General features: G+C 40.9%; 2 protein-coding genes across 3 annotated transcripts in view; one reads left to right on the forward strand and one right to left on the reverse strand.

Moving 5' to 3' along the window:
- The window catches only part of LOC125897060 (centrosomal protein of 128 kDa), a 76,988-nt gene extending 71,755 nt beyond the window's left edge, over positions 1–5,233 (reverse strand). For both annotated transcript variants that reach the window (XM_049590105.1, XM_049590104.1), the window contains exons 1-5: positions 4,496–5,233; positions 4,289–4,375; positions 996–1,128; positions 648–766; positions 234–325 (exon numbers count right to left, since the gene is read on the reverse strand). In XM_049590105.1, coding sequence (XP_049446062.1) covers positions 234–325; positions 648–766; positions 996–1,128; positions 4,289–4,375; positions 4,496–4,657 — 593 coding nt within the window. In that variant the 5' untranslated portion in view covers positions 4,658–5,233. The remainder of the gene's footprint in view (positions 1–233; positions 326–647; positions 767–995; positions 1,129–4,288; positions 4,376–4,495) is intronic.
- Positions 5,234–8,418: 3,185 nt separating this feature from the next.
- tshr (thyroid stimulating hormone receptor) overlaps positions 8,419–22,694 on the forward strand; it is a 29,434-nt gene continuing 15,158 nt past the window's right edge. The window contains exons 1-3 of the mRNA XM_049590123.1: positions 8,419–8,591; positions 17,767–17,838; positions 20,398–20,472. Of these exons, the coding sequence (XP_049446080.1) occupies positions 8,419–8,591; positions 17,767–17,838; positions 20,398–20,472 (320 nt within the window). The remainder of the gene's footprint in view (positions 8,592–17,766; positions 17,839–20,397; positions 20,473–22,694) is intronic.

The following is a 22,694-nucleotide window of genomic DNA, read 5'->3' on the forward strand; positions in this document are numbered from 1 at the left end:
GTCGTTTGGTCTGCATCAGAGTTTGATTGACAGCTTTCACACCAGCCCAAATGAACCATAAGCTCATTTTAACCAAACCAAACAAGATAGGTGTGAAAGCACCCTCAAAATCACCTTGTCTTATAATAAATAACAATGACTGGTGTATTCAGTTGTGTACTATGTGCTGTGTGTAAACAAAAAACAGTAGTTTTCTGTTATGATATTCAGACTTTGGCCCTCCCCTCACATACTTATTTCTCCTGAGGATTTCTCTATCCAGGTCATGAGATATTCTTTGCTGGTCACAACGCAGATCCCTCAAGGACTGGTGCAAAGCGTGGACCTGTGTTGGACAGACACAGAATACAGAACATTACACAAAGGTAAAGCAACAAGTCGACTTTCATTTCCTTCACAGAGATGCATGTGCTGCTGCCACTGTGGAGAGCATCATGAAAAAATAAATAGGGACTCGTGAACTCACTGCAGGCCTAAATAATAACATGAGCAATATTTAAATGAAATCTTATCAAGCCCCTTCAGGATTAGCATAACAAATTTCATCTCTGTGTTGTTGACTCAGTGTGCCCTCTTGTGGATACTTTGTGACACTACATGACAGTAACAAGTGGCACTGATTGGTAGTTGGTGTGTCTGTTCCTTACATCTTCTCCCGAGAGGCTGGCATCCTTGAAGCGAACACCGGCAGACTGAGACCTCCTCCTCCTTCCTGGAGTGCTTGTATAGTCCCTCAGCGGTGATGTAGGGAAGAAACGCTGGCCATCTGAAATAACACATGCACATATGTTGTGAAGTGTTAAAGCAGGAGAGAGAAGCAAACAACACAAACTCACTGTGGGATATTTTCAAGGTGCTATTCTCATGTTCACAGTCATTTTTGCACGTTATTTCTGTGTTATCCGCCTTTATGTTTCATCTTGTTGCAAATGATCCAGAAGTAAGACTGCAGTGAGAAGACAGCTGACACCAAAATCCTTTCTATCACGCCATACCTGATCCCGAGCAATCCTCCAGGTCACTGGTGTGAAGGGTGGAGACTGAACCTGAAGTGCTCCGAGCCCCATTGGATCTGCTCAACCTCTGAGTCTGCAGCTGACTGATTGACTCCTCCAGGTTTTCCCTGAGCTGGTGCAGGAACAAAACATCAGACATAAAACTCAGAAAACAGACAATTGTTCAACATCATTGGAAAGCAAAAATAGAACAGATATCCAGAAAAAAATGATGACATCCCTGAAAAGATCTGCAGAAGGAGAAATAAAGGAGACAAAGTTTAAAAAGTTGGTGAAAATAAATGAGGACTGAATTAACAATGAGACAGTGGACTTAAAGATAAATAGCATAACTAGACACTCAGACTGGTTTATTATTGTCCTTGAAATGTTGCACACTGAAGATGTGGATTTATGAAATGCCAACAAAAACACCTCACACAGGCCAGTGTTGCCACTAGAGATGACACAGTATGATTATTCCATGTCACGATTATAGTAATCAAAATTATCATGGTATTGTTAATGTGCTGAAAATAGTACAGATACACACTAAAATCATTTTACCAAGTTTATATTGAATACCACAAATAAAATTAGCAGCACTGAAAATGCACACTGCATGCTACACCTGCGTCTGGGAGACTTTTGCTAACTTTGGTTGATGATGGACAGTGGTTACCTAGTCTGGGGCTGTTTAGTGGTCGTTTTGGTAAGCAACCGGAACCAGGGTGAGAAAGACAGGATCCGGAATTCGATGGATGCGCCTTTACATCAAAATAAAAGCACTAAGCTAATGAAAATGTGGTGAAACTTTTTAATTTAAAGAATATAATTTACAAGAAAAGCCCCAAGCCCTTAAGTTAACCTTTTTCTAATATTGTATTTAATTGTATTACAAGTTATTGCCTATTTTAGTTGTCTGTTTTATTTAATAGGCACTTGATTCTAGTTTTGTACATTATACCTGTAGTTTGTAAATGCATTTTTTCGATAAAGTTTGGGGCGGTGGGAGCGGAAGAGAGAGGAAAACTGCGTGATGCTTGCCATGTAGCATGCTCTATCAACCACAACAACAACAATATGGCATTGCCAGCGTTGCTGCCTGATAATGTTACACCTGTCAAAACGGTTAAAGAGGATGCGACGAGACGATGGTGCGCCAGAATTTAAAGTTTTACTTTGATGAACACTTTTACTTTGGTGAATTTGGTGAATTCCAGATCTGCTCTCTAGACCGGAACCAGAATCCAGACAAAATTCAGAGTGAATGGAAACCAGGCTCTTCGCCGTACGTGAAGAGCCTGGTGACCCGAGGCTAGTGGTTACCATGAGTTCTTTAAATCGCCGTAATCAAGCATGGTTTCAGTGATAATTAAAATCTGAAGCAGAAATACTAACCGTCTGGGTTTTTTACCACAGTTTATCATAAAACCAGTACCTGTTTAGTTACTGGTTTTATAGTATATATAGTTGCCGCTGCAGCATTCCCACAACTACTGGCATTCTGTCGATGGTTTCCTAAAACTCCAATTTTATTCAAGTAAAGTAAGTAAGTATCAGTACAAGTGTTTTTGTGGTACCACAACATGCATCTGAAACAAATCTGACATCACAGAGTGCAACGGAGAGACCAACGTCAAATCATTTGCATCTTTAAAGGGATAGTTCGGATTTATTTAAGTGGGGTTGTATGAGGTACTTATCCATGGGCAGTATATTACATACAGTACACTGATGGACTCGAGGGGGGGTGCCGCCTCGGTTGAAAACGCCGCGTATCAGTGCCCTCTTGACTGATGACAATGAGCGGATGTGCCCTTTTGGCTGCCCTCTTGAGTGATCAAAACAAGACGATGTTCCCTATTTCGCCATACATGACACACTAGCTTCTTGCTCACCAATGGGGCCCCATGTCATGCAGTAGGTGCCCTTTTTTCCTTTTCGCCCCTGCCCCTCAAACATCCTGAGTCCGTCACTGATACAGTAGATGCCAGTCAGCACGCCCCCAGTTTGGAGAAGCAGGCTGGAGTCTGACACCAAAGCTAAGCAATGTACTGCTGTGGAGGAGTCAGCAGCAAAACATATTTTTTAGCCACCTAAAAAAAAAATCAATATCAGTGCAAGTGTACGCTATATTAAGAATATTTTCACCACTTAACTTCTTGTGAGACAGCCCATTCTGACCAGGAAACCATTAGTGGTTTCTGTTCCCCTCTATGCTCTCGTCAAAGCCACCAGACTCCATCAACAAATACAGTAATTGTATCTCGCTGATCACAGGAGCTGCTGGTCTATCAATACCTAGATCATTTATGTAAAAAAAAAAAAAAAAAAGTTTGTGTTATTGTGTGACTTTGTCGAATCAGTGCTAACCCTTTTAGACGCCAAAGTAAAACAATAACGCCCAAAAAAATAACTGATTGAGGCAGGGATAGACCAGCAGCTCCTGTGTTCAGCAATATTAAATTACTGTTTTTCTCAATGGAGTCTGGCTTTGAAGAGAGAGCAATATAATGGCTTAATTTTCGATATTAAAATCACTGTCTGACGTTAAGGTAAAGCAGTCAAAATACTCTCAACATAGCATACACTTAAACTGATATTTTTCTTCTTAGGTCTGACTTTTTTTCTAGGTGACTAAAATACATTTTGTTGCTATCCCATCCAAAGCAGTAGATTGCTTAGCTTCGATGTTGGACTCCAGCCTGCTTCTCCAAACCGGGGGTCAACTGACATCTACTGTATGTAATATACTGTCTATGGATAAGTACAACCCATTCAACCCTACTTCAAAAAATCTGGGGCCGTATTCACAAACATTCTGAGAACACTCACAGAGAGCTCCTAATTAAGCCTAAAAATTAAAAGTAAGGAGTCGTAGCTTGGGAGTGATTTAGGAAAGTTCTCAGACAGAAACATTTACCTTAGTGAGGAGGTGAGGTTGACCGCATTGCTAGGTATGACACATTCTTTTAACAGATGTGATTGGTTGTCATCCAGTGTTTGGAGAATATTACACCGACCTCTTTGTGTTTCCACTATTTTCTCTTCTGATTAAGAAACACTGAAGCCTCTTAAAAGTCCTCCTCTCTGCTCTGAACAGTTTTTACCTCAGGAGCTCTTTAGAGGTCTGAGATGTTTTGTGAATAACTTTTATCTTTACAGCGTCCTAGTCTGAACTTAAAATTTCGTCACTAGGAGCAACTCTTTGTGAATACAGCCCCTGAACTATCCCCTCAGTGTGTGATAAGATTATAATTAAATCATAATAGATAGAGCAGGTGTCTGACCAGTGTCATGGCTTCAGCCTGGTCATCTGTGTGCTCCCTGTACTGGCCCAGCATCCGGTCTACTTTGGTCAAGTTCCTGCTGGTGTCCTGCCAGAGAGAAGAAGCTTTCAGTTAATAATTATTGACAGTTTAGGAATCTATCCAAACTATGAATTAAAATATATAGTTAGTTTCAAATAATGTCAGGTGTCTGTGTCTCACGAGTACCTGTAAGGTGCTCGCCAGTGTGCTGATCTTCTCGGAGATGTCTGCGGCTCGACCATCACTGGATCTGCCCCTGTCCCGGGCAGCTCTGCGGTGGGCTTCACGCCCCCGAGGCCTCTGCCCCCGGGTCCTGTCGTATGAGTCCGACTCACTGGATGTGTTCATAGTTTGGGGACAGGGCGGGTTTACAGTGACAGAGAGGAAAAACGGCTGACTGGGCAAATCTGACGATTAGTGACCAGCACTAGCTCCGTCTGCGGAAAACGTTAACTGTTAACTGTGACGTTAATCAGCTTAACAAACAACCTGGGCTGGTTTAGGACGTTATTAACAATAGATATGTTTGTCATAGCGAGCGGAAATGGGAGCTTTACCATTGTTACCTCAACAACCAGTGGAGACAGGAAGCTATCTGACCAGCAACACGCTACAGCTCAAACTGCCCTCCTCTCCATCAGTCACAGTGCTGAGCATTGTTGAAGTGATGCTCCTCCTGGTAGCAACAAGTGGCAACTACTATGACCGTTAGCTAGCTAACCCACCGTTAGCCAACTAATTTAGCCGTGTGACATTACCGTAAAAACGACAAAACTCCGCACACATCCAGCGGAAACACCGTGAATAAATCCTACCGCTGTGAATACGTTAGAAAAGAGCCGTTGGTTTGTCGCAGAAAGGCTGAAAGCTAACAGAAGAACAGTCCTCAGCTTCTCTCTGCTATGGCAACTTGAACTAGCCGCGTCTGAGCAGGAAAACAACAGACCTCAGCGGCCGCAAAGCACTCCGGGAAATGTATGCTGCCCACCGTGGAGCAGTGTGGGAATTCGTTAGCTGTGAACTACATTGTCCAAAGGTTTGCGTTTGCGCCAGTGTTGCCGCCCTTCAGTTAGAAAAGACAAGACAAGAAAAGAAAAAGAATTTAGAAAAATATAATAAAAAAGATAATTATTTATCGGACAAGAAAAATAAAACAGTTAAAAGTAAACAGTAAAAGAAAAGACAAAATGGATAAGAAAAATAATAATATATGATTACAAGACAGGTAAGAGGAGGACAGTGGTGGTAAGCAAGGCACTGTTCTTTACTTGTCAGAGGAGAGGGCTGGCTGGAGTGTAACTTTTATTTATTTACTTTTATTCATTTTTTTATTTTGACCCTCCCCAAAGCTAAAAATACTGTGACCTCTGATACACCTGCTCCAATACATGTTATACCCTGGTGAAGACTGTCTAATGTTGAAACATGTTGGTCTTTCAATGTGAGTAAAGGATCGTTAACTATAATGTGCAACAGTGCAACACTCCCCAAATTTGTCTTCATATACATACCCATATATTGAAATGGACAGTGGTGGAATGTAAGGGCATGTTTCTTATTTATCACTAACAGGGGTGGCTAGGGTGTGACTTTGTTTTTTAATTATCATTATTTATTTTTACCTTCCCAAAGCTGCAGATAATTTTCCAAAACCCTACCTGAGCGACTAGTGAAAAAATGCATGACCCTCCCTGCACCTTAAATTAGTTATTGAAATTTTAAAACACTTGATGTTGGAAAGTTAAAAAAGTTGAAAAAGGTTTTTCTCTCTTGTTGTGCATGCTGGTTATTCAGTGCAAATGATTTCTTTTCAGCCAACTTTTAATTGAGACATGTACAATAAAGTTGATGAAATATTAATATTTTAGACTCAGATTTGGTTACGCATGTTTTTCTGACAGGAGCTTTTGTTGCACAGTGTTCCCAGGGACTGTTGTAAATATAAAAATCCAACGATTATTTCTGTTTTTTCAGTTTCTGATTATGATAAATGGTGTAATTTAATGGTGTCATTTTTAAATACAACATGCACAGATGGGTTTGGAAGGCATGTTTTCTTCAAGAATAGGCAGTAAAATAATTTTTATGCCTCTCCTTAAGTCAAAATAAAAAAAACATAAATCCCTGCCCAGTGCTACAAAACATAACTTGACATGCCTCCCTCTTATTGCGCCACCCCCTCTCCCCTCAGAGGTAACTAACAGTCCCTAACTGAGTACATTTACTCAAGTACTGGACTTACCTTTAAATTTGAGGTACTTGTACTTTACCTGAGTATTTTAATCTTAAGCCACTTTATACCTCTACTTCATTACACATCAGAAGGAAATACTGTACTGTTTACTTCACTACAATTTGGTAACTTGAGTCACTAGTCACAAAGGGCAGCTGAAACAGTCAGGTGATTGACCAGTTCACAGGAAACTGACTGGCAACTATTTTGAAAATCATTTAGCTTCTCAAATATGAGGATCTGTGTATTATTTTAACTAATTTAATTGATTAAATAGATTTTCTGCATTTTTACTTTTTATATTTTAAGTTCATTTTCCTGACTGTACTTTTTTTTAATCACTTTTACATACTTTTAATCAAGTAATATTTTTTACTTTTAAAAGAATATTTTTACGGTGTCATATCAGCAGTATTAATTAACTAAAGGATCTGAATGTCTCCTTCACCACTGGAAATGGACACTTTATGTTAACTGACTATAGTACATAATACATAGGACATAGATAAACTTAGGGACTGTTCATGACTTATGAGAGGGGAGGGGGTGATGGGAAAAAAGGGGAAGCATGCCAGATACATTTTTTAAGCAATGGAGGGACTTAAGTTTTTTATTGTGGCTTAAGGGAGGGACATACAACTGTAAAGGGTTGTATTTTGTATTAATTTTACTGCCAATTTTTAAAGGAAATATGCATTAGGGAAGGCATGTTTTCTTAATAAATCTCCAAAATTGCCTCTTATGAATCTATGCTAACCAGGATGAGTAACTGTGCTCAAGGACCAATGTGGGGGGATATTTTTGGAATTATTTTACATTGTCCGGGGGCCTGGAAGTGTGATTTTTGTTTTGTCTTGCCCTGCCTATTTTTTTGTTTTTATTTTTATATCCCTTTTAATATAAATTATTATGACTGTTAATCTTAATGTGTTTATGTATTCAAATTTAATTGTATTATTTTGATTGTTTTTTTGGCCGATTGAGACTGGTGCTGTACCCCCTCTTGTCTTTTCTTATTTTTGTTCGTCAAGACTGAATGTCTCAGTTGACATGTAGAATCGTCATGTACCATCCTAACCAAAATCAAAAAAAATTTGAATCAGATAAAATAAATCTCCAAAATGATCATTCATTGGATTTTCACATTTCCAACAGTCCTCGGAACACCTCAGCTGAACAAAACAAAAAACAAATTCATCAAAATCACTTTATTCTACATCTTATCTAAAGTTTGGCCAAAAATAAAACGTGCACGACAAGAGTGAAAAACCAAGGCTTTATTTCAACTCGAAAATACTATCTTCAATTTTTCAATTTTCAAACCTCAAAAGTTTTTCAAATCTACTAATTCATTTATGGTGGAGGGAGGGTCGTGCATGTTCCACCAGTCACTCAGGGAGGCTCAAGGGAAAATATTTGTAGCTTTGAGGAGGGTAAAAAAAAAAAGTCACACCTCAGCCACCCCCCTCCTGTGACAAGTACAGAACAGTCCCTCAGAGAAATACACTGGAATAAACAGTTTACCAAAACTTTACTGTAAAGAAAAGACTACAAAAAACACACGACTCAAAGGGGAAAAGACCAGGAGAGAAAATATTCTCGAGTCCAACACAAGAGTGCCTCAGAAGTCCACCCTCCCCTCAAGTTGAAGACCACCTCCAACCCCACCACAGAGCTGCAGCTGTCCGTACAGCATCTCCACCTTCACAGAGACTCCCGGGGCCCTGCAGACAAACTGAGCACAACACTCTGCACCTGAGGATTATTCACCACACACCAGACTGGCCTGCTTAAAAACTGATGCAAACACTTGTTGTCGTGGACACCAAGAGGACTGTCGAGAAGTGAGTGCAGGATATTTGGAGCAGCGCTCAGCATGCAGGTGATAACATGCGCGCTGTTGACGCTCGTCACTCTGCCCATCAGCGGCGCGTCGGAGGCTGCTGACTCCTGCCCTGCTGTGTGCGAGTGCATGGAGTGGGAGACTCACACCATCTCCTGCCTTGACATTGATATTCTCCCCAGGTTTCCAGCAAGCACGGAGACACTGTAAGTAGGCGTCAAAACGCATCTGTAAAAGAGATTCTGCTGTGCTTTTTTGCTTCATGCGTTTTGAATGTAAAGTGCTCTTAACCCCGAGGAAAAATCATTATGATATCATGAATATTCCTTCAAAGTGTTCCCACAGGGACTCAGAGGCTGCCTGTGAAGTTAAGTAGTTACTCCTTTTTAAGGTCTTATTTTTACTCTATTATATGAAGCCTGTGACTAACAAGCTCTAAAGCTGGCAGTGTGACTTTTATGCTTGATTTGGTGTAAAATATATAAAGAAACACTAAAGTTGTAAATAATAAAAATGTGTAAAGACTGTAATTAATTTATCTGCACCATGTTTTACTTATAAATAATATAATATAAAGCAGGTATGTAACTGAAGAGGTTAAAAGACAACCTACATTTCCTAAATATAAAGTTAATTTCTCTTCAACTGCCTATTTTTTATTTATTTTATCTTATTTATAAAGACAATGCGCATTTCTGTGAATGTGCCAGTGTTAGCCAGCTGGCTAATTTTCAACTGCAGTCCTTTAACAAGATGTTATGATACCAATGAAAGGATAAAATTCACAGGACAGTTCACGCACATTTGCGGTTTGCTCAGATTTAATTCACCTCTTATGTTGTCACTGAAAGTTTAACTGTAATACCTAACACGTTGATGGAAGGGTAGATGGATTGACAGACAGTGACAGAGAAAGAGAAGAAATCAGGAATGTGCAGAAAGTTGCATGTTCACACTGCAGAGAGAAACTGTGCAAAATAAGAAAGATGATTTTCAGTGTCTGATTAAAACTCACTATATCAAATTTTCCATGTTACGTGGGTGACTGAGACATAACATAAACTAAGCCCCCATCTTCCCCAAGTCCTGAGCAGCCACATGAACCAACTGTGCAAACAATCTGATTTATCTGCAATTATATACCGACACACTAGTATAGAGAGAGCTGGAGCCAAAACAACCACCTAAAATACCTTTAACTTAACGACCAAATCTAACCTGAAGAAATAAAAGCAGCCAAAATACATTCACTGACCTTCCTCGCTAAATAGTTGAAAACAAAGTTAACAAAATCTTCTGCTACCTCTGGAAGAACCAACCAGGACACAATCTTTAGGTGACAAACACACCTGCTCATTCAGCTTATATATATATATAAATATACACTATATGTAGTGAAGTGGAATCACAATGCACCCACTCCCCTTTCCAAGAACAAAAAGTCTTTCCAGTAACATTTAAATGACTGTATAATATTACTGCCAGCTCAGGCTGCAACCGATGATTACTTTCATTAGTTATGTTCTGTTGATTATTTTTTCAAATAATTTCAAAAGTCAGAAAATTGTGCTCCCCAAGAGCTCGATATGGCATCTTAAAGTTGCTTGTTTTGTCCTCCAAATGCCCCAAAATCCAAAATTTGCAGTGTGAAGGGAGGAAAAGCAGCAAGTTGTTTTCAAGGCTTTATCGTCTTTCACTCACACTGATGACCAATCTAACATTAAAAGCTTGTTAATGTGCTGTTGAGGAAACATTGTGTTGTTTATGAGTCTTATTAGCAGTGGGCAAAAAAATAAAATAAAATAAATGGATCTAACTAATAGCAGATTTGTGTGCAATCTGTCGTCTTGTTATCCGAGACCCCTAAGACTCTGTCAAGAATCCCGAGAGCCGACATGATGTAATATGTCAGGGTCACCTCTGAAAAATGTAGCGGGGCTTTTACACTTCCTAAATTGCTTAAGTACAGGGCAAAAATTATGCAACAGAGAGCGACCAGTTTGCCATGGCCTTGAGTGATGGAAACACATGCCCTTCAGAGGGATGTGTGAAAACACAGAACGGGAAGACTCAGAGAGGCTATTTCCATTTAAATTAGCATTCTTGAGTGATACATCAGATGGTACTGTTACATCTTATTAAGTGAACTTCTGCTGATGTTGTGAAAATAAATGGTCTCGTCCTAGAATTTAAAAAACAGTTCTCACTGTTTCTCTTGTGCAAAATTCCTGAAAAGCACTGATGTAGGGCGCAGCGATGATCATTTATCTAAAACTGCATGCTGTTATGATAATCATCATTCCTTTCCTACAGTTTATTGGAACATCCCTCTGTATTCCAATCCCAAATCCCCACTTTGCATCGCCTCCAACAGCACCCATCACATAACATTATCTCCCGATCACTGCCCCAATTCTCTTGACTATGTGCCCCGATGTCCCCTACGATTTCCTCACATTCCTGCCCAGCATTTACCCAGAGCTCTCAAAGAGGATAGAGACATGAATGCATGCCACCAAGCAGTGGATCGTCACCCCTCCTGATAAAAATATCTGCCAAATAAGCCCAAAATAGACGGTGTACTGACTGGGATGTTCTAGCAGATGAGGCGTGAGGGAGTTTGATTTTGTTGTACAAACACTGAGTGACCCTCCTGTCCAGGGTCAGGAGGGCCAGGCTGAGACGTACTAACGGTACATGTCCACAGGGGTGTGTTTGGACACGAGGGGTTGCACCACGTCCCATTATTGGAAGCTTGATGGGCGTGTCAATAAGTGATTAGAATCAAAACCAGAACACCATGGCTGCCCGTTTGGAAACTTTCTCATTCTACAAAAATAGTTAACCGAAATGTTCTGATAAACACATCTGAGGTAAGAAATAAGCCACGCAGCTGCTGAATCTATCTTCATTTTATATCAACAGTTAGTTTTAAAGTTTTTTGCAGAGTTGGAAAGTTGCGCTGGATGCCCCTGATTTGGATAAAGTAGCCTGCAAATGAGGAGCGGCCAACATGACGCGCCATCTCTCAAAACACGTAGCGCTGCACAACTGTGTACATACAATGAAAGGGAGGCGTAGAAATGATGGATCCTGTGTGCACGTAGCTTACAAAGATAGATGCTTGACTTTGTTTTGGCAGGGTACAAATGTAACTTGGTAACTTTGTTGTTCCCAGCGACTGTCTCAACCATAGACTGTTTATAAAGATGGATGACGCCTCTCTTCTTACTCCCACTGTGCAAAAATGAAGCTAAAAGATCCCAGATATGGCTGCTGCCATCTTGTGCTAGTGATGTAATTTGGAGCCAGAGTCTGCGGAGAAGGGATCTACTGATCTTGAGCACTCAAAAGCTGTCGATCATGACGTCACACCCCTTTTTTACACCATCAAAACTAACTAAAACTTATCAGAAAAACAATACTTTAACTTAAAGCAGTGTGATAAAAACAACCTAAAATGACAGAACCATCTTTGGGAAGACTTTATTTGCTGTGCACTTTGAGTTTTTAGTTTGGTTCATGTCCCTTTCGCTAACATGGAAGGGGCGAGGTTTATGGGGTATACTGCAGCCAGCCACCGGGTGGGTAATCCAGGTGTTTTGGCTTCACTTTTATGGAGTGGTCATGTCGTCCATCTTTATTATATGGTCATAGTGTTTGTTTTGTCCCTGTTGAAACTTCAGGTTAAAATAGCATGACAAAAAATAAACCATTTAGGAAGTATTACCTGCTTCCTTAGTAACATGACAAGATCAATACCATCTCCTATTTATGAAGCATGACACCGGTTAGCTTAGCTGACAACTATTTGCCGTTTAAAGATGTGGAATAATAGAGTGCAGCAGAAATGAATCCTAAGTCTGGCAATGAGTTAGCATTTCAGTGCTCCTGGTTCTCTTGTCCTGAAGTAAGTGGGTTTTTGAAACAAGGATGCTTCTTTTCAAGGATGTTTGAAACAAGGTTTGTGGTTAACTCAAGCTTAGGAGACTTTCATGTTTTGTTCTGCGTCATAGGACAATACATCAGTAAATACCCCACAAATTTTTAAGCTTTTACGATGACGACAATTGCTAACAAGTCGCTAAATGAGACTCGTCTTTATAACCTCGCTGTGGTGGCAACGTACAGTCATGCAACCTTGGTGTCATTTGTTTATAGCCTAACATTAACTTTTTACATCTTGCAATTGCGTTTAAACTGCGCAAATCATAAATATGGTGCTTTTATTTGTGGAGATTTTGCGTTATCATGCCGACTGTGCCAAACACAGCTTTACAGCCTTGTTGTGGTTGCTATGTTGAAGTTATGCTGCCGTGGTGTAGTTCATTAATTACGGAAGCATATTGCATTCACTTGACAAATAAAAAAAAAATCTGTTTTATTGAGTCATTTTTTCTGTTTTTCGTGGTAATTTTTTTACACTGGGAGATAAGGTGCCTGCATTAAGTCGACAAACTAATGATAACGCCATCTATATGACTTAAAGACAAGAGTATCTCCCAGTGTCTCAAACCCAAAACAAAGTAAAACTGGATTAAACTAAACAAGCGGGTCATGTTTGCTTCCATTATATCGAGCTCTCAAGAAAGGAATGAAAGCGTCTGTTGTTCTATTGCTCTCTTAACTCAGAAAAAATACTCAGAAAAACAAAAAAATTAGCCTGAAAAACAAAAATAAAATACCACAAAAAACAGAAACAAAATTACTCAATAAAACAGATTTTTATTTGCCAAGTGAATGCAATACGCTTCCATTATTAATAGCAAAACATTGGCTATTTACTCTTGGCGATTGCATGTATGCGTAAAAAATCATAAAAGTGGAGTTAATTTGTGAAGACTATCTTGCTGAAAAAAACATGTAAGTATAATAACTTTTGCTTGCCACAGAGCTTATTTTCTACAATAACTAAAATCCAACGGAAAAATCCCATTGGATTTTTGATAAAGGAACCAGGGGGGCTCTAACTTCTGAGTTGGCCTGCTCTTTGTTGTGGTAGATTGTCTGACCACGTGTGCGAGTTAGTGCATGTGAGGCTAGCCATTGACAGTGTTAACAGTGTAGAAGCAATGCTAACAAAGCTAACAGTGATAACTGGGGCAACACATTCTCACTCCGAACGCGTCACATATACCACCGGCTTGGTAATCACCGCCACCCTGCACTGTGCTCATACAACAGTTACTGCTGATATCTGGACGGTGGTGGTGCAGAAGCGTACTGCCCACCCTCTGGTTCCCTCCCAGTGAGCCCAGTCTCACTGCAAAGTCTTTGAAATACGGCGCTTGGGCAGTGACTTACGGCGTTTGAAACCAACGAAAAAGGCGTCTTTACTTATACACTCATTTTGAAAATGCCACATTACGGGCAAACATTGTTTGCACTAATTCTTTTATTAACATAATAGTTTAGTTAGAAATTCTTTTGTGGAGGAGAACGTGTAAAAGTTCTATTCACAAAACAATGTGAATGCAAAACAGACGTCTGTGCGTGTCTGTGTGTGAGTGTACATATGTGGATACTTAGAATTTGGAGTCCTTTGAGAGTGTGTGTGTGTGTGTGTGTTGTGCAGGTTACTCCATGTGTCACTGGGAGTTAGAGAGGTGGAAAGGAAAGCACAGACGCTTAAAAGACTGCGTAGCGTGACTCCCGACTACGTCTGGACGATGCATTCAAATACAATATTTACCTTTTACAGCACATTTCTCAAACACCCGGTGAGCTCCATTTGAGAATAATTAGGAGGGGAAAAAAGACTTCAAGGGAAAGGGGGGGAAAAACACAGCAGTTCCAGTCTTTCAAAAACCTCAGAAATTTTGGATTGGGCTTTAAACATGTGATAACTCGAGATACTCGTCGTCCCTCGACCTCTCGTCTAATAAAACTGACTGTAGAGTGAAGTCCTGATGCTGTTTCCTGAATGGTTACAGATGAGCACTGGGATTAATTGTAAAATAAGAAGTGAGACGTCGAACATGATGAGCTGTAGCTGAGATTGCTGGAAATACTGACAGTTTCCCAGCTATTAATTTGTACCGAAGGATCATGGGATGGAAATTTTCCTACTATTACTTCACATTCTGTAGTAATTACCCCAGATATTTATGAGAAAACAAATGTAATCTTTTATAAACCCCAGAATAAAACTAATTTGAAGGGAAAATCATTGTGCACAACCACCACCATCAGAACAGAGATAAATAAAATAAAAAGTAACTCTGTATTAAGGATCTTTATAGAGACAGAATTTCTACGCGGTAAGTGTTTACACTGAATCACTCTGGAGGTTGAAATGTGCAGCAGAATATGTAAGTGGCCCTCTCCACCAGTCACCACAGACCATTACACATCAAAATAAAACAGAGCCCATAGTAAACACAGCGACGCTGTCGGCCCAACGCAGACAATATTAGGAATTATGTGGCTTCTCCCCACTTCAAACTCAATTCCCAACCTGTTTGTTTTCTCGGGTTTCTATCCAAAATGACAAATTGGGGGAGTAATTTTCTCCTCAGGCCTCCGAGATGGGCTCATTGGTCTTCTCCACGCGCTCCTGAGAGAAAATGTGAGCTGGTTATTTGGGTTTCAGCGCGAAACAGTGCGGTTCTGACAGGGGTGTTTGGTGTCAGGGTCTGCTCTGTGTCCCTTTGTTTGTTTGAGTTTGTCAAAGCGTGTGCAGGGTGCTGTGCTCCCGTGTCTACTGACTGACCAACCCCCCCCCCCCATGAGAGCGTGATTCAGACTCATGGGCCAGATCTCGGTCTATGAATTAGTCTATTGTTCCCCTGATGAACCAAAGGTGCGTGAAGATGGTGGCTTTGGCTGAGTCCCTTATTCATACCTGTTTCCAAATGGATGCATGTGTTGTTACCAGCTGAGACAGGATGCAGTGGTACAAACTCTGGGTGTGCATCCCTCTGCAGGGTGGCCCTGACGTACAACATGACATCAACACATGTGGCTATCATCTTCATCTCTTTCTTCTACAAAGATGTTGTGATTTCTAAATGCACCACAACAAAATCTGCAGCGTGATCACATGAAACAAAAAACACATTTTGACTGGAAATGCCAACAAGGTACTCTTAAAGTCAGACATGTTGGGAGATACATTTATCTGATTCTGTTGCGTGCAGTTATACGAGATGATCGATACCACCCTCGTTTACCAACTAAATATGACGCCAAATGTTCAAGTGTTATCACTTAATTGAATGGGTGTTATCAGTGGTTATCAGTGGTTCTCAGCCTCATAGGTACAGGTTAAAAGGTACTTGCTACACCTAGTAGGAGGTCCAGAAGGTCCTTATCCAACACAGTCTCACTCCAAAGTTGTCGAAATGCAGTGACTACCTGCATCAGACTCCAACAAAAAAAGCCGTCCTTTAACATGGGCATGATACGTGGCCCGTCACTGTTATAGTTTAACAGTGCCTAGCGGCGACAGGGGGAACGAGGTGGGACGAGAACAAAGGTTAGGGTGGCAAAGTCTGAGTAGGGCTGGCGGGAAGGGTGGTTGATGAGTCCAACAAACACCGACTTTCACCTGAGAGAGCGTTGTTCGTGTCCCCTAAGACTATAAAGCCAAACCCTGTTCTTTTTTCCTAAACCTTACCACTTGCTTTTGTTGTTGAAGGAAAAAAAATTAAACTGGCAGTTGTATCAACATAGTGCTTTTATTTTGAAAGAGACTGTATGTGAGCAGTACATTTCTTGTGAAAACAGAGGTGTATTTTGAAAGAACACAATGCATGTAACAGGCAGAACTTGACACAGTGTCCCAGAACGTCAACAACCAACGCATCCAGGGTACCTTTCACGTCGTATCGTCCATGACCGAGCGTCGATATGAGACGAGGTCGGCTGTCAGGCAGTCCAGTCGCCAGAAGGAAATGTTGGTATTGTACATTTCTGCAAACCTTGGACACGTCACATTTGCATGTTTCATATGTATCATATAAACATTTTTAAAGTGACTTAGTTCTGATTACATTTAAATGAGCTGACTTTTACCCCTTCTCAACCCAAACTGGTGCATGTACGCAAGTTTTTTAACACCGGAAAACCCCCTAAAAATAAGCTATAGACTCCTTTCCCATTGTCATTGGACCAGAGCTGCTTACATGGCTCAGCAGCAGATGCGTATTCCTTCAGCTGACACTGGGCAAAAGGCAGGGTACACCTTGAACAGGTTGTCAGACTATCACAACCATTTACGCTCACATTTACATCTACGGCCAATTTAGAGTCACCGGTTAACCTGCATGTCTTTGGACTGTGGGAGGAAGCTGGAGTACCTGGAGGAAACCCGCACTGACACAGGGAGAACATGCAAACTCCACACAGAGGGGCTCCCCCACCCTGGGTTCAAACCAGGAACCCTCTTGCTGTGAGGCAACAATGCTAACCACTGCACCACTGTGCCACTCACAAAGGACAAGTATTTTTGAAATTCTTAGATTTTTGAAATCTTGAATAATTTCCTCTCCTTTTATGCAAAAACTTGCAGCAAGCTAAAATGTTTGACATGTGGGTAAAATGTAGGAATATGGATTGGATCCCTTAACCCTTGGTTTTACAACGTAACTGTAACATTGGGTACTAATTTATCCTGAACAATGTTGAGGTCAGTTTTAGTCTGTTCCTCCCACACGTAAGTCCTAACCTTACATTCTGAAACATTGTCCTAAACAGACCCAGACATTGTTTGATTTGGCTGCCAGCTCAGGTCCAGGCAGATCTAAGTCTTTGTTTTCTTTCCATGTTCTTAGAATAAGGGGTCTGTTTCACCATGTGCTTCAAAGAAACCTTTCATCTGATTCTGAATGTTATCAGTGCCGAGCCTTTATCTGCCTTTCTCTTTTAGATCTCATCTTGTCTGGAGTTATTGTACACTTTTAAGACAATTCTGAATATGAAATTTACTTCTGATAACAGAATCATGTTCACTGCAAAGAAAATCTTGAGTATTGTCGAGTTAAATGTCAGTTCGTTTGTAACCGCACCAAGACCACCTCTTCAAGAAGGTCTCAGTCTGATTGTTTTGGTGCACACCCGAGAGTGATTGCTGTGTTCACACCTGCCCAAACGAACCACGCTAAGGGGGCAAACAAATGTGAGTTCAATTGAACCTAACAAAACAGGGCAGGTGTGAAAGCACCCTTAGGGTACTGGTATTGGTACTTGTATCATATTTTTTTACCCAGCCCCTATACAGATGTGAGAGTGGTCTTCTTGTTTAAATCTTGGCAAGAAAGTGAATAAATATTTCCTAAAATATCTACTACTTCCTTTAAAAATGTTGAAGAGCCATGAGAAGATACAGAGAGTCAAATGTGTTTGTGTCAGCTAACATCTCCTTCTTTATTTTTCAACCAGATTGCTTTTAGAGACGCGCCTGACATCCGTGCCAGCGGACGCCTTCGCCAACATGGTCAACATCTCAAGGATGTGAGTGGTAATTTATTCAGTGGGATTATTCCGCTCAAGGCTCAAACACTTCTCATTAACTGCTATTCAAACATAAACACTCCACAGTTGCTCTCATCCACCTGTTTGCCTTTCAACTGCTTCAAAAGTGGGAACCTCTCCCAGTCCCAAACTCCCCACCCCTTTCCTTTCTGTCTCCCACTCAAGCAGCTGATACGCTCTCTGTTTAGTATCACCGCTGGCTCCTAATCACAGCTGGAAGCGCTAATGCTTTCCATCAATAGGAATGTTGGTCCTTTGACCGCAGCAGGGCTTGGACACCAGCTCGGTATTCCAGCAGAGCGTTTTGGGTGTGTGGTGATTCGAGACTCCCAGTAGAGGTGAAGTCTCTGTGTAGAGGTAAAATATACACTTGAGCCTTGATCCCCAGCCGCCGAGTCCGACGTCAGTCTGCGTCCAAGTCATGCTTGAATGGAGACGGAGGTGGATGAGAGGTTTACTGTAAGCCTCAAAGTGCTCACAGCCAGTGTTTCCACTGATTCTGTTTCACTGTCCACATAAAATGATAGAAAACCAACAAAATGTCAGATTCTTCAACTCCCTTTTAGTTTGTGAACACTGAGATGTGTTTTATTAAGTGCCTACTATAACTATATCTCAAGGCAATTGAATCGAACGTTTTATAACGTATAACGTATAACGTTTTATAACGTATAACGTATAACGTTTTATAAAGTATAACATATAACGTTTTATAACGTATAACGTATTATGACTATAGTAAATTTTATGTTTCCGTGCCGACAATAGCTGTGACCAGAGGCACTATGTTTTCAGGTTATCGGTCTCATTTTCATTAAATGCAATATTTCAAATTTCTTCAGACTTTACACAAACGTCCACTTGGATTCAATGATGAACTGAATTTTAGTGGTCAAAGGTCAAGGTCACTTTGACCTTACATCCATCTCATTCTCAAAAACGCAATACTTTGAGAACACCTGGAGGTAATTTCTCTCTGGCACAAATATCCACTTGCACTTAAAAATGACTGATTAGATTTTGGTTATCAAAGGTGAAGGTCACCGTGACCTTGTCTGTCCCATTCTCATTAATATGATATTTTAAGGGCACCTTGAGGAAATATCTTTAAATTTGACGCAAACTCAGACTCAACAATGAACTGATTTCATTTTGGTAGTCAAACATCTTAAGGTCACTATGACTATACATCCATCTCATTCTCGTGAATGCATTTTTTCTAAAACGCCTTGAGAGAACTTTAACAAAAATGTCCACTTGGACTTGAACTGACTGAACTTTGGTTCTCACAGTTCAAAGGTCAAGGTCACTTTGACCTGGTGTCCATCTCATTCTCAGAAACACAGTATTGCCTTTAGCGAATTTCTTCAAATGTCCACTTGGACTCAGCAGTAAAATGCTTACATTTTTGTGGCCAAAGGTCAAGGTCAATGTGAAATTGCGTCCATCTCACCCTCATAAATGCAATATCTCAAGAACGTCCTGAAGGACCTTCCTCAAATTTGGCACGTCCACTAGGACTCAACAATGAACTGCTTAGATTTTTGTGTTTAAAGGTCAAGGTCACTGTGATCTTGCATCTGTCTCTTTGTCAAAAACAAAATATCTCAAGAATGCCTTGATGTAATTTCTTCAAATTTGGCCCAAATGTCCACTTGGAATCAACAATGACTTGATTAGATTTTGGTGTTTAAAAGTCAAAGTCACCTTGCGTGTCTCATTTTCGTGAACGCAATATCTCAAGACTGCCTTAAGGGAATTTCCTCAAGATTGGCACAAATGTTTACAGTGACGTAAGGATAAGAATATGGTGGTCAAAGTGTCAAAAGTCAAGATCACTTTGACTTCACAAAACATGTTTTTGTGTGTAACGCAAGAATTCATATGCTATTTATGACAAATTTTCACATAGTTAACTAACTAACTGGATAAAATGATGATTTTTTATCTAAAGGTCAAAAGTCAACTTCCATTATTTGCCATAATTCGGGAACAGAAGGGGAGACATTTGGTCAGATACTGAATTAGTGACTCTAATCTTAGGTGTCTACGGGGTGAAGATGTGTGGGAAGTGTCCATGTTTTCACAGACATGGGTGTATACTGTAACTACAAGTTGACTGGTTCACAGAGGCATACAAATGCAAGGCAGTAATTCTAGTTTCTAGTCATTTCTGAGGTTTATCGAGTGCTAAGTTGGTTTATTTAAAGAGCATACTTGTTACCAAGTAATAACAAATGGTAGCAGAGTGACTGATGACTGGGTAATGTATATGTGGGGCGCATACCTGTAAAATTACCCATGACTTTGGAGGCTTTAGGCGAGGAGGGGTGATAAATTCAGGAAAGAGTTGCAGGCTTTAGAGCCAGTTTTAGAGCCACACACTCAGACTCATTTATAAAAACACATCTTATATTTCACCTGGTATACAGTACCTTCATTCTTAAGGTAGACAGTTTTAAAAACAGGTAATTATTTTGATATTACAAAGACAATTTGTCCTCTATATTTGATGTAAGCTCTGTGTGTTTCTTTCAGATATATATCGGTGGATATGACGCTGCAGAGGTTGGAGAGGCACTCGTTCCACAGCCTGAGGAAAATCACCCACATGTGAGTAACTAAAGGAAAATGGCACGCTCTTTATCGATCCTTATTGATTAAGCTGTTCTATTTGCTCTCTGGAGAGAAAAATGCTTAATTTTCAACCTTGCCGGCAGCAAATGGAAGCAAGGAAGAAACACATTAGGAGCTTATTTTCTCCCCCGCACACCACTTTCTGCTCCTCATCAGACACACTCGCAATTCAAGAAATTGTTGTGGGAACATGTAAATTAGATGAGAAACAATTCAATTCAATGAAGTAAGTTGTTATCTGGAGCATTACTACCAAGCCCAGTCTAAACAGACAGTCGGAATAAGCACGTTAGAGCAGAGAGGCCCAACAACAGCCAGCATTTGGCTTCTCTCCTCGTCTTCTTCATGCTCCAGCTCTCGCTGAAGCAGCTCAGGGGAAAAAGTCTAGCAAGGTGCACTCTATTCTCAATTATAGGATAGAGATTTATGGCTCAGTCTCCAGGTGGACCACACACTTTCCAGCAGAACACCTCCTAGCACTTCATATATTACTACAAGACTTCCTGCCTATGTGAATGATTTGTTCCAAGTTACAGCATCTTTGTAACGCAGCTGTTTGTGAGTTCGTCTCCACTCAATTCCTGTATGCAACGTGGGCATGTGTAGCCGTGTGAGACAGTAACTCATGATTAACAGCTACAGGAATTAATTTGACACGGCTTGGTGCATGTGCGTGTATCATTTGGCTGTCACTTTTAACTTAATTATCCTGCCTTTTAGTCTTTCCTTATTAGCTGCTGAATTCCAGACATCTAAATGCAGACAGAAACAATAATTCAAACCGCTCGCTGAGGGCTGTATCAGTGTTCTGGGGGTGTGTTTTGGATCTCCGGGGTCTATTTGCCACTGATTGGTGTGGTGTGGTGCCATACATCAGATAATGGCATCTCTCTCAGGTTTCCTTCAGGGTCAGACACAAATTAATGCTCTGCTTCCTGTTGGCTGCTCCAGGCTGACAGCAGCTGTGGATCTGAGACTGCAGTCGGAGGAGCTGAGAATTCAGAGGGGGCTGGGTGAAGTTTTTATCCTGCCACCCTCACGTGAACCACCGATGTCAAGAATTCTTGTTTTTTACTGGGAATATATATAAACAGATAAATCCACTGGCAAATAATATGGTGTTTCTACATTCTTGGTCAGTTCTCAAGTTTGGCATTATGCCATTGCCATGTTGCTTTTTGGTGCCAGAAGTGACCCAAGTTTCTCAGCTCAGACTCAGTCAACTCAGAGATCGGGATTAGGCTCAGAGTTTGTTGAGCCTGCTGTCTGAAATAGGGCCCACAAGAAAATGTTGGTGTGGTGTGTTTCTACAAACCACAAATATGATATATATGCATGTTTCATATGGATCATATCAACATTTGTAAAGTGACGTGGTATATGAGCTGACTTTGTTATCTGGAGATGGAGGGCATGGTGGATGGTGTGACACCTACACAAGATGCCTGCCAAGCTGCCGACCATTAGATAAACCAATAAACAAAAATAACGCTAGGCTAGTTCATTACATGCTATTTCACGTTACACGATTTTCATCCCGATTTTGCGTTGCGGAGACTATTGTAATCTTTTGAGTGTTCATACCTGGTGACGTGTGTTTCTGTCATTGGGAGTCTCGCCAACTGTGTTACGACCTGTGTGTGCGCACCATAAGATTTCTCCACCGAGCCCTCGCCAACAGAGCCCCAAATAACGCTGACATCACCAAACTACGTTTTTTAACTTGGAGACGACACATTGTAAAGGCATGGATATTCTTCCCAGTGTTGAATCAGATCTGCCTCCAGGGCCTGGGTCCAAACACAGCGCGCTCCCTGTGATCCTGTGGACGCCGCCATTGTTGTTGTTGCTTGCCAGCTTGTCAGTGTTGCCAGATCTTGGGAGAGAAACAAGCAACCGGGGCTATGGAAACAAGCCCAAAAGAAGCGACTGGACCTGGCAACCCTGCGGCTTGTCCTCCTCACATCTCTTCCGTCCTCCTGCGAGTCACAGACGAGGGGGCGACTTGCTCATAGGCTTGTTCACACGAGGACTCGCCATGGCAGACTATCTGCCGACTCACCTCTGACCCATGGTGGCTCTCAAGATCCTCTGCGACGTCAAAATGACGGTGAAAATCGTAATGTGAACTAGACTTAACCCTAACCACACATTAACCACAACGTTGTTGAAAAATAAGAAATGTTAAGTTTCAACGC

This window comes from Epinephelus fuscoguttatus, linkage group LG11 (assembly GCF_011397635.1).
Source record: "Epinephelus fuscoguttatus linkage group LG11, E.fuscoguttatus.final_Chr_v1".
NCBI lineage: Eukaryota > Metazoa > Chordata > Actinopteri > Perciformes > Serranidae > Epinephelus > Epinephelus fuscoguttatus.